The 13,214-nt window shown below is 41.3% G+C and overlaps 1 protein-coding gene across 1 annotated transcript; it reads left to right on the top strand.

Moving 5' to 3' along the window:
* The first annotated feature begins 213 nt into the window (after nt 1-213).
* On the top strand, nt 214-669 carry LOC147511198 (uncharacterized). Its single transcript, XM_086598391.1, has one exon. It carries the CDS (start codon nt 214-216, stop codon nt 667-669), a length of 456 nt encoding a protein of 151 aa, XP_086454517.1.
* Nucleotides 670-13,214: the final 12,545 nt, after the last annotated feature.

The following is a 13,214-nucleotide window of genomic DNA, read 5'->3' as shown; positions in this document are numbered from 1 at the left end:
ATCAATGTTATTTTTAGTGGAAAAGTTCTGAGCCACAACGCCCACAGAGACAAGATAAGAAGGGCTGCAAGCATCCAGCAGGTCAATGAAGCAAACATAGGACCGCAGTATAGCGCAGGGGCATTGAATGGGGAAGATAAGATTATATTTTCCAGTGCAGATCTCTGAGCTGTCGACACTCCACATGAGGATGCGTTGGTTATTACGGTGGCAATGGGCAATTACATGGTCAAAAGGGTATTGATTGATTGTGGCAGTGCGGTGGACTTGCTATTTAGGGGGGCATTAGATGAGATGAGGATTGATCTGGGGCAACTGAGGCCACCGCGGTCCAATTTTTATGGGTTTAATGGGAGTGTCACGGAGCCTATGGGAGAGCTTTTGTTGCCAGTGACGACAGGGCCTGTGACTGTGTTCTCAAGATTTATGGTGGTCGACTCTAACTCCCAGTACAACGCAATCCTAGGAAGGAGGTCAATCCACGAGATGAAAGCGGTGCATTCAACCTATTACCAAGTTATCCGATTCCGCACCTCAATGGGAATGTATGAAGTCTGCGGCGATCAGGTGGCATCGAAGAACAGTCATCAAGATACCGTTAAAAGGATGGTCCGTGGACCTAGAGGGGAATCATGGAAGGAAAAGACAGGCATAGCAATTATAGTGTAGGGCCATGGAGGGGGAGGAAGAGGTTGCAATGGGTCCGAAGACGTTAGATGAAGTGGAGGTAGTGAATTTGGGGGCAGGGGAAGAAGAGAGATTTACATCAATTGGGCCAAATTTATCGGAAGAGTGGAAAAGTAAACTAGTACAGTGTTTGTCGGAGAACAAGGATGTGTTTGAGTGGGGGATAGAGGACATCACCGGTTTGGACCCAGATTTTGCATGTCATCAACTACATATGAGGGAGGATGCAAATCCAGTAAGACAGAAGATGAGGAGCATGAGACCTAAGTACGCAGAAGGAATCCAAGAGGAGATTGCCAGGTTGAAAAGAGCAGGAATCATAAGAGAGGTGGAGTTCACGAACTGGTTATCTAATATAGTCGCGGTCCCAAAGAAAAATGGCAAGGTGTAGATGTGTGCGGACTTAACGGACGTAAACTCGGAGTGCCCCAAGGATAGTTATCTTACGCCGCGAGTAGATGAGTTGGTGGACAAAACTGCAGGGTTCAAAATGTTTTCATTTATGGATGCATCCATGGGATACAACCAGGTTGCGATGTATAGACCGGACCAGGAAAAGACATCCTTCATAGTGGAAGGGGGAACATACTGCTATACTAGAATGCCATTTGGGTTGAAAAATGCAAAAGCCACTTTTCAGTGGTTGGGGTAGAAAATGTTCGAGAGCAAGATTCGGAAGAGGTTCGAGATATACATAGATGATATGGTGAAAAAAAGCATGTCAGAGGAAGAACACTTGGAGGGTTTGAGGGAGACCTTCAGTATACTACGAAGTCACAATTTGAAACTCAACCCAGAGAAATGCACGTTCGGAGTCACCATGGAAAAATTTTGGGGTATATCGTGACGCAGCGGGGAATAGAGGCTAACCCCGAATAGATAAGGTCATTGGTGGAAATGCCTTTACCTCAAACGGTGAAAGAGGTACAACGATTGGCGGGGAGAGTCGAGCCCTAAACAGATTTATTTCAAAATCATCCGACAAATGTAAGCCGCTATATAGATTGTTGAGAAACTCCACCGATTTTACATGGACAACAGAGTGTGAGCAAGCATTTCAAGAGTTAAAGAGATATCTAGGGAAGGCACCCCTGTTGTCGTGGCCCGAAACGGGAGAGAAGTTGTATTTGTACCTAGGGGTCACGGAATATGCAATCAGCTCGGTTCTTGTTCTCGTGGTGAATAAAATGGAGAAGCTGGTGTATTTCTAGAGTAAGTCTTGGTTAGACGCGGAGACTAGGTACAGCTGAGTGGAGAAGTACGCTCTTGCCTTAATATTCTAAGCCCTGAAGTTGAAACCGTATTTCAAAGCTCACGCAGTGATCGTAGTGACGAACTTGCCCCTCAAGCAAGCTTTGAGGGCTGAGAAATCAGGAAGGATGCTGAAATGGGCCATGATGCTGAGTTCATATGAGATCCAATATCGCACCGGAGACGGAGAAAGCTTCGCAAAAGTGGCGAATTTTTGGCAGAGTTTCCTGCAGAGGATCCCACGTGGGGGGAAGAGATGGTCCTAGAGCCCGAGCGAGAAGAGGAACAGGATCACTTGAACCCATGGGATGAGAGGAATGGTTGGAGGGTATTCGTGGATGGATCGGCCAAAGATGCAGGCAGCGGAATAGGTGTGGTACTGGTTACGCCGGAAAATAATAGGCTAGAACAAACAATGAAGTTGGGATTCGCGGCTTCAAACAATGAATCAGAATATGAAGTTGTGATCGCGAGCTTGAGGATGGCGGAGGGTTTAGGGGTGAAGGAACTTACCGTATACTCAGACTCAAATCTAGTGGTATGTCAAGCGAACGGCGGATTCGCGGCGAGCTGCCCCCGGATGGCGAGATATTTGTAAGTCGTACAGAGGTGGGCGGCGAAGTTCACACAAATTCGATTCGTACAACTAAACCCCGGGAATACTGGAATATTTGAAGTTTCCCACTCAACCCCAGTGAAGCCCAACAGAGCCTGACTAGAGCCGAAGTTTCCAAAATAACAAAACCAGTGCAGAACGGGTCCACATATAAAGAAAGCAAAGAAACTTCCGAAGCTCAAATCTGATAAATCTGGGTGCCGACGTTGGCTAGTGAACTGCCAGAGCAACCTGGGAGACAAACTCTACGCAAAGACAGAAAGTTGTAAAAATGCCAAAATCGGTGCCGCCACTGGACATACTAAGTGGACCCACTCGGCGGGGCCAAAAGGCATGACGAGTCAGCATAGGCAAGTGGCAAGAGATGGTCACAAAATTGTGCCACCTTGCAATGAGAGAAGACACGTACCAGTTCAAAGATGGAAATGAAATTGAGCAAAGGGACAAATACAAAGCACAAAAGAACGAAACATTAAATGAAGTTTTGTTTCGTAAGCAAAACTTTGGTTTAAAGGAAGTCATGTGAAAAGTTTTGAATGTCTCAAATGGAGAAACGGCCAAAACTCAATTAAATCCTTCTCCAGTCTCCAGCTTATATATATGAGGGGGTAGCCTTCATATATTTTCCTTCAAAGATTTTATGCTCTAGCTTCCCGCTTTTAGCAAGAGTTAGTTTTAATTCAAAGACTTACATTCCATCATTTTCATTCCAAAGAGCTTAAATACGTAAAAGTCATTTTACCCTTAATAACAGATCATTTCTTTTCTAGTTTAATTCCTCGTCCCCGCATTTATTTACTTAATGTATACAAAGAAGTTTTATTATTCCTTCAATGACCATGAGCTAATCCCCGGGGAGGGTTATCTTTGCTTTCGTGTGAGAATCCGGATTGACTTCGTTAATATTCTAGAATCTCTACTTAGGAATTAGGCATAGATTAGACATCCGGTCCCAAAATGATCGAGACTGCACAAATTTGAGATCGATGCTCCGCAATAGTCTCGGCGACCAAAATGTCTCGTAGCGACTCTATGGTGTCGTCGCATACTCTCCAATTTGTCTAGATGATGTGGAATCGAGCCAGGAGCTGAAATGATATTCCAGAGATGAAATATTAGTTCAACTCCTTATGCTAGTACGATGCGGCTCAGAGATGTGGGCATGCGCTAGGGATCAATACTCGACGTCGTCTCCAAACACGAGACGAATTAGAGATGTAGTGATGTGGTAATATAAACTGTTGAAAAAATGATTCTTGCATGAGTATGATTAACTCTCTCCCTGTTCTCTATCTTGTTTATCTAAATATAAATCACCGTAGTAATTTACATTATTTGCATTACTGTTAATTTAATTAAAACCAACTAAAAAAAACCTAAAATCCTACTCACCAAAAGTTGTAATTCCAGTTGTTAACCTTTTCTGAGCCCTAAGGTTTGGACGATCCCTTACTCGACCTATCCTACCAAACCCACGTGAGTAAGGTAACTTGACTAAAACGTATGACTATACGGACTTTGGACTTGGGACTGTGGACCTCGGACTTAATTAATCAAGAAAACCAATAAACGTTACAATTAAATGTGTTTTATCAAATGGCGGCTGTCGGGGAAGGACTCTGGACTTAACATAATAACTAGAACACATCACATAAAACCCCCTCCCCTACCTTTTCATTTTTTTAATTTCCATTTCTTTTACGATACTAACATGTTATGCAACTGTTTGCCTTAACTTTTTCTACTAACAAATATCTGTGAACCAAGTTTTGTTTATTTTTATTAGCACAGTTTAAGTATTCCGTAGGAACTTGAAGTATTGAACTGACAAAAGAGTCTCGGACGAGACTAAATTAGTAGCACGAGAGACAAACCTGGAGTATCAACACTTTGGTTTTCAGGTACGGGCTAATTTCCTTTTCAGTACTCTTTTGGACTCTCTTGTCTAGTTTAGCAAGTAAGTTCACAAGCTCGGGAGTTAGTTCGATCGTGTACGAGGAATCGCGGGACACCAGGTTTCAAATCCTTAAACTCCTCAAACTTTGTCGAGGATATTATTTGGTTGTTACTATAACCTGTTTTACCTTGCATGTTTGTGTGTGGCATAGGAACTCTTTGCATATAAATGTGGTTCGTCATTACATATTCACGTTAACACGATCAATATGATTCGAATATATTTGGATGTATGTGTAGTTTCAAACCACCTGCTTAGAATATTTTTGTATGTGTATGTTACATCAATTCACATGCACGGTATTCATTTGTATGAGTTCGTTCTCGACATTCCCCTAGCTCACATATAACTTACATATAGTTGCACGTATAAGTAATATAGATTTGCATGTATAGACTTTCTGCGTAAACTAGTATATGTTAGTTAGTTTCTATTTTGGCATTTATCGTTTTAATTGCATATTTCATAATCACGTCTCCATAATACATTAATTACGTAAACTAAAAAAAAAAAATCATAATAATTAAAAATTTTATCTAAATCATCTTAATAACACCCCGCATAATATACCATCATAAATCATCATCCTATTCCATCAGTGCCTAGGAAACTTGAAAAAAATTAAGGTTGCCTAATTAAGGAACGTGCTAGCATGAACAACCTCCCTCAATTCTCTCAGGTGACCTGGCTGCTGGAATATTCACACGTTATCCTAGCTTACCTACTCAAGTTAGCAACAGCTCAAGAAGACGTGCTTCACCTCCCTCTTTCCTTAATTCTAAAACCTCTAGTCATAACTCGTTCCTAATGAACCTTAAATTAAAATTTATATTTGTATGAGACTACGGTCTGGTAAACATAAGGAATTAGAACTTACATATCGGCGTCGGAAATACAATAAACATCTGCTTATGCTATCTCCTAGACATAGTTCCTCCTCCATAAACCAACCTTGTCAAATATCTCCGTTGTCGTCATCTCCCGTAATTATGGCCCAGGAAAATCCCACAGTCGAGAAACCCCTTTCGGATTTCTATACTGCCTTACAAGAAGGACCTACTTCTTGCATTAAACTCGATGCTATTGTAGGTGATTTTCGAATTCCGCCAAACATTTTCGGTTTGTTACCTATTTACCATGGTCTAGACCATGAAAAACCGTACAATCACCTTCGTCGGATGCAACAAGTAGTCACCACTTTCCGCCATCCGACTGTTACCAATGAACAAGTCTTGCTTAGGTTGTTTCCCTTCACCTTAGCTGATAAAGCTTCAGTTTGGCTCACAGGCGAAGCGCCGCAATCTATTGACACATGGGCCAAACTCGTACAAGCATTCATGATAAAGTTCTATACTCAGAAGAAAACTACAGAAATGCTTCAAAAAATTCAATTCTTTCGCCAGCACCGCCAAGAATCCTTTTTGGAAGCATGGAGCAGATTTACTGATCTGCTTCTCGAATGTCCCCATCATCAACTCGACACCGCTGTATTAGTCCGTTCATTCTTTAATGGTCTCTCTGACTATCAAAAGAAAACCTTAGATATCATGAACGGCGGTTGTTTCATGGACAAGGGCGCTACTGAAGCATACACGTTTCTTGAGAAACAAGCTTCACGAAGCACCCATTGGGGAAACACTGATTCTTCTAGATCTTCTAAACACACTCCTACCAAAGTTACGTCTATGTTCGAGGTCAAACCCGATCCGGAATTAAAAACTCTGATCGAGTCCCTAAACAAAAAGGTCGATACTCTTTCGGTACAAGTAAATGATCAAAAACCCAAACAGGTCATGGCTACCAACGCTTCCCCATGTCCTCTTTGCTTAAGTCCAGAGCACCCCGATTCTTATTATCCTTTGGTATACGAGTTCCCTCCCAAACCTTCTGAAGAGGCTTGTGCTTTCAACATCCCTAATGCACCTTGGCGACAACATCCGAATTTAGGTTGGGCACCCCCTGCCCAACAACAAGCTCCTCCGGGTGTTAACAACGTTCTTGTACGACCACCCGCGAACTATAATTCCTATCGTCAAGGAAATCCTCCGCAATTCCAGCAAGGGCAAAGTAATTTTCCCAACAATGCAAATATAGGGTACCAAAACAACCACAACATTGTTCCCGCTAATCAAGGATATAGCTACCAAAATCAACCCGTAAATAATAACCGTGAACTAGTTCCTGGCTTTGCTCACTGGTATAATCCACGGTACCGATAAAAAACGGTGAAACTTTTCTCACATACATGAATCAACAGAATCAAATCCTAGCTTCTATCCAATAGTCTCTTCACCGTTAGCTCGGGATAAAAGTCAAAAGGCGTTCCCCGCCAAGCAGATCCAAACCCTAAGCCTACAAACACTGCCTTTGAACTCAACAATGCACCAGGATCTAGTAATCCAAGCCAGGGTGAGGTAAATGCCATTACCACTCTTCGTTCTGGTTGAAACATCAACAATAAAATACGTATGCCAGACGAGGAATCGACAGAAACCACGGCTGACGTCCTTCCAACTCCTACTTCGCAACCTATAACGGACGAAGTTGTACCTTCCAATTCTACACCCACGTCCCTAGGGAAAGATGCCACTGATCCTTATGCGCGATTCTGCCCAAAAGCTCCGTTCCCTGCCCGTTTGGTAAAGAACAAACGTGACAAACACTTTGATGAGATCCGTGAAACCTTCAAAAATTTGACCATAAACTTACCTTTCCTAGATGCGCCTAAGCATTTACCTAAGCATGCCAAGTTTTTGAAGGACATGTGCACCACCAAACGACGTACGAATGTTCCTCAACAAGCGTTCTTCACTGAGCAGTTTCCTTCGATTACCACTACCAATGGTGTGGTAAAGTACAAGGACCCAGGTCGACCAAACTCAGATCATGCACGCCGACAAATATACCGCTTAACGACTTTTAGACCTAGGTGCCGGTGTTAACCTACTTCTCTACAACTTATTTAAGCAGTTAGGTCTTCATGAATTAAAACCTACCAATATGACTCTGCAACTCGCGGATCGCTCCATCAAGTACCCAAAGGGCATAGTAGAGAACATCATAGTCAAGGTCCAAGATTTTTACTACCCAGTTGATTTTGTAATTTTAGATACTGAAGTGGCCTGTGACTCCATTCCTATCATCTTAGGACGTCCTTTTCTTGCAACTTCTAACGCTCTCATCAATTGTCGGGACGGCTCAATGACATTTTCTTTAGGGAACCTTTCTGTCGAACTCAATGTATTCAAATTATTTCACAAACTCTTTTCCCCCAGATGAGATATACCAATTTATTTCTTTTGATAATCCTAAGTTTGATGATGACTCGTACATAAAGGATGTCCACACATTATTAGAGTCAGTACCACTATTCGATCCTACTATCGTTGCAAAACGATTCGAGAGAACCGATTCGCTCTTTTCCATTAAAGAGATGATCCCTCATGAATCCTTGATCCCCAATCCTCCAACTCCGGATTTAAACCCTCTACCCTCTGATTTGAAGTACGTGCATCTCGATCTCGATGGTAGTCACCCTATAATAATTTCTGCTCACTTGACTACCGACGAAGAGGCACGTTTGATTCATGTCATTCGTGAACTCCGCTCCGCTATCGGATGGTCCTTAGATGATATCAAGGGAATAGACCCTAGCATATGCATGCATCGTATACATCTCGATGACGGCACAAAGACATCGCAAGAACCACAACGCCACCTTAATCCTGCCATGAAGGAGGTGGTGAGAGAGGAAGTTTTACGTTTACTTTATGCGGGTATCATATACCCTATCTCTGATAGTGATTGGGTTAGTCCTGTCCACGTTGTTCCTAAAAAGTCCAGCATTCAAGTGGTACAAAATGAAAATGGTGAGTGCATCTCCACTCGCATTCCATTAAAATGGAGAGTTTGCATTGACTATCGCAAACTTAATGCAAGAACATGTAAAGATCACTTCCCTTTCCCATTCATTGACCAGATGCTAGAACGTTTAGCCGGTCATGCTTACTACTGTTTTCTTGATGGCTATTCCGGATACTTCCAAATTGTCATCGATCCCGCTGATCAAGAAAAGACAACTTTCACGTGTCCCTTTGGAACCTTTGCATACAGACGAATGCCTTTTGGTCTTTGTAATGCCCCAGGCACCTTCCAACGCTGCATGCTTCACATTTTCTGTGATATGGTGGAATGTTATATGGAAGTTGATAAGAGCCCAAAACTGTAGTTTTCACCCTGTAACAGACATACTTTTAGACAAATTATGTGAGTAATAATTAAGAGTTAACATTGATTACGTGTTTTTATGCATTTCAGGCTTCAAAGTCCATTATGTGCATAAATGTGCCACTTTAGCGAGATAAAGGAGCAAAGGTCGGTTATTAAGGAGTTCCAAGATTAAAGGCCAAGATTCAACAAGACAAAGCCTTTCTAAAGCCCAGTCAAAAGCTGAAAAGTCGACGCGGGCAGAAACAGCACACAAAGTCAGCAGAACTTCCGAAGGCCATATCTTTGGACTCAGACCTCGGAATGGGGCCTACCTTATGTCAAAACGACCGGCTCGGAAAGAGCTTTCAATGGTCTAAGCCGTGATCCAATCAAAGGAGCAGAAGTGGACGAAAAGTCTGTTGAAGTCAACTGCAGCTGAAGAGGCCTTTTTGGACTGAAAGAATTGGGTTTTGGGCCTGATTCTCTGGCCCAAAACATGGCTCCAAGCCCATGCACGATTTTTGGATCTGAAAGTATAAAAACAAAAGCTTAGCTCTTTGTTAATGGTAGATTTTTTAATAGATAATAGTAGATTTTTAGGTTAGAAAATAAAGGAGCTTAGAATAGAAAGTAGCCATTAGAATAGCTTCTAGATTTAGATTTAATTGTTTTAATTAAGTTTAATTTCAAATCCAATTCTTGTTTTAGATTAAACTATTAGAATCATTACTCTTAATTAGTTTGATTAATAAAATAGGTAGTTGGTAAATTTCGATTCTTGTCATTTACATTTGTGTTAGATCTTAATCATTTACTACTTGTTATTCAATTCTTAGTTATTAATTAGATTTTAATTATTGTTTAATTTAGATTAGTAAATTTCAATTCTTTATATCATGTTTAGTTTAACTTTAATCGGAAATGATTGCATAATGATTCTCGGCTAAACCTCCATTAGAGGGGTTGAGAAGCCTTGATGAAAGCTTGATTTCTACTATCGTAGAATCGCCGTAATTTCCTTTCCACTCTAGAAACGCGATTAGTTCACCATGAGAATGGGTTTAATCGCTCACATGCTAGTTATGAATTGGTAGGAATGCCATGTGTAATTAGGGGATTAGGAAGAACCAATTGTTCTCAAAGCGAGTTCAATTCGATTACAACGATTAAATGCGTTAATAGGATTAAGTCGAAGTTAAGGTGGAATCAATCCCCCTCTAACTCTTTATCATTGAATCAACGTAGCATTCCCTTAGTTATTTTGATAACCGACTAGTGGCATCTTGTGGGTAGTTGCATCGTAGTCTAGTTGCCTTTTCGTAAATCTCTCATTAGACTTTAGAGTTAGAATACTTATACTTAGAGAACATTAACATGCGGAAGGACTAGGAGTGGAACGAATCACTTTACTCCACTATATCTCATAGGATTGAGAGTAGAAAACTTTGATAAACATAGACACGTAGAAAGTTTTAGTTTACTTACGTTTTGAGTTTATCGTTCATTTCGTAGGTAAACTACTCAATTTCACATTTATCAAATGGCGCCGCTGCCATCTTAGTTGCACTTTCACATTGTTTTCGTAGTGTAAGTACTTTTCTTAAAAGTCCCATTTCACCCACCCACCCGTGTTTGATTCATACTGTGGCTTTCCGTTTCATCGTTGAAAAATTTCAGCGAAATTACACCGAAGGCCAGCCGTAAGGAGCGCACTGCTTCTATAGCTATATAACAACAACGAAATCGACCCGCCCCATGTGGAGCGCGCGACCCTCCCTAAAAAACACTGTAATTTGAAAATTACCCGAGCGTGCCCATGCTTCGTCTCGACCAGCCTTAGCAAATTTTTCCGGATTTCGGCAATTTTGATTCGAACTTTGATTTTTCATATTTTTCGTGTTCTAACTTGTTATATACACCAACACGCCAGAACAAGACGCTATTCATAAGCGCAGCGAAGGACGAATCGGTATTCCTTTCTTCCACACCTCGCATCTCCTCGTTAGAGGTTTATACTAGTATATCGTAATTGTTTGGAGTGTTGATGTGTTTAGCTAAATTTTGTTTTAGCCTTGTATGAGATTAAGGTCTGGCCGAACAAAAACACAGAACGTAATTACACAACAACGTCAACAAACAAGTCTATCTAGTATACCACCCACTACACCTCTAGCTACTATTTCACACACATCACGACACAATGCCCGACGAAGAAGAGACTCCTCTCTCTGACTTCTACAAAGCCTTGAGCGATAGCCCCAAATCTTGCATCGTTCTAGCAGACCCAGTGGGGGATTTCCGAATCTCCCCAAATATTTTTAATTTGTTTCCCGTTTTTCATGGATTAGACCATGAAAAACCTTATCAAATTACGCGTAGGGATTGAATAAGTCCTAACAACATTCCACCATCCTACGGTTGGTGCGGAACAAATTAAACTCGTGGTATTCCCTTTCACCTTAGCCGATAAAGGCGGCCTTGGTTAATCGCCCAAACGCTAATTCTCGTGGACTCGTGGGCTAAACTTGTTCATTGTTTATGGAACATTTTTACCCACCCCTAAAGACGGATGAGATGCTTTCCAAGATTCATTTCTTTTTTCGACAAAATCCTCATGAAACATTTTCGTGAGGCTTGGAATCGCTTCACCGATCTCCTTATAGAGTGTCCACATCATAACTTAGCGAAAGACACGTTAGTTCGCGGCCTTTTTCAAAGGACTTCTACACCACCATAAAGAAGTCTTAGACATAATGAATGGGGTAGTTTCTTAAGCAAAGGAGCCTCGAGGCTTATAAATTTTAGAGGATCAAACTAAGCGAAATAACAACCGGGGTAGTGATGATATCCACCGCCCCGCTAGTTCTTCTAATATAGTTAAGGCTGCGGTATGTTTGAAATTAAACACGATTCGAGCTTAAAACTCTAATCGAATCACTCACTAAAAGGTAGAGGCCATTTCGTTCAACAAAAGCATATCCCCGTCATGAATGTAAATTCAAATCCATGTAGTTTCTGTTGAGAGCCCCGAGCATCCCGACTCCAATATCCCTATTGCCTATGAACAGGCTTGTTCCATAAATAGTGAACCTAACCCGCGAGACAAAATCCCAACTTCGTTGGAGAAATAACCAAAACGCCACACCTCAAGGGTACAATAATCAATATGTTAGGCCTACGCAACGACTTTTAACCAAGCCCCACTACGACAAGGATTGTGGTCGGGGAATTTTAATAATTATAACAACCAAGTGCAACCTCGTCAAGGTCAAGCACAAAGTCAAAGTAGTTATAATAATTATAATGCTAATAGAGGTATCGTTCCGATAAATAATAACTATCAAAATCTACCCATAAATAATTCACGGAAATAGTTCCAAATCCACCCACTCGCGGACTACTACACCCACACAACCGATCGTCTTGACACCTTCATACAAGTGAGCCAAAAACTTTTCCAAACCATGGCTCAATCTAACCAACAGCTTCTACAATCCGTTAATAATTTAACCCAACAGTTGGCTCAAAATAAAGCCCAACCCAAAGGTGTGTTTCCAAGTCACGCAATACCTAATACTAAAACAACAAATATAGCCTTTGAGGTAACCGATAATACTAGTAAGGAACATGAAAATGTAGGTGAGCTAAAGGCCATCACCACTCTCCGTTCTGGCAGAGTGGTTGATAACAAAGTAACTACGCCTATAGTTACCCCACCAGTAGCCCCTACACCTGCTATATTACTAGATACCGAAATAGAAACTGAAGAGCATACCACTGTAGAGGTACCAGTTATAACACAACCTAAGAAACAGGAAGCCTCGGTTAAACATCCAGGTAATACCATTGCTAAATATAAACAGAAACCGCCGTTTCCACAAAAATTAGCCGTGTTAACTAGGGATACAAATTATGAGGAGATTAGGGATGTTTTCAAGAATCTAACTATAAACCTTCCCTTCCTCGAAGCTATAAAAAAGCTACCACACCATGCTAAGTTTCTTAAGGAATTGTGTACTACTAGGCGTAAGACCAATATACCAAAAGACGCCTTTTTAACAGAACAATTCACAACTTTATCTTAACATAATGGAATTGTTAAGTACAAGGACCCTGGTCGTCCTACTATACAATGCACCTTAGGAGATTCTTATACAACGACCGCGTTATTAGACTTGGGGGCTAGTGTCAACTTACTCCCGTTTTATTTGTATAGACAAATAGGTCTAGACGAGATGTAACCCACTAAAATGACGTTGCAATTAGCTGATCGGTCTATTAAGTATCCTAAGGGTGTCGTCAAAAATGTTCTGGTAAAAATTCAGGATTTTTACCATCCGGCTGATTTTGTCATCCTCGACACAGAAGTCGTTAACGACTCTATCCCGATCATCTTAGGGCGTCCTTTTCTGGCAACTGCCAATGCGCTCATTAATTGCCGCGATGGTTCAATGTCCATATCTTTTGGCCATCTTGTTGTTGAAGTCAATGTTT

This window comes from Coptis chinensis, chromosome 3 (genome assembly GCF_015680905.1).
Source record: "Coptis chinensis isolate HL-2020 chromosome 3, ASM1568090v1, whole genome shotgun sequence".
NCBI classification, from domain to species: Eukaryota; Viridiplantae; Streptophyta; class Magnoliopsida; order Ranunculales; family Ranunculaceae; genus Coptis; species Coptis chinensis.
Note: the sequence above shows the minus strand (reverse complement) of the source record. Positions and strands in the feature narration are given on the sequence as shown.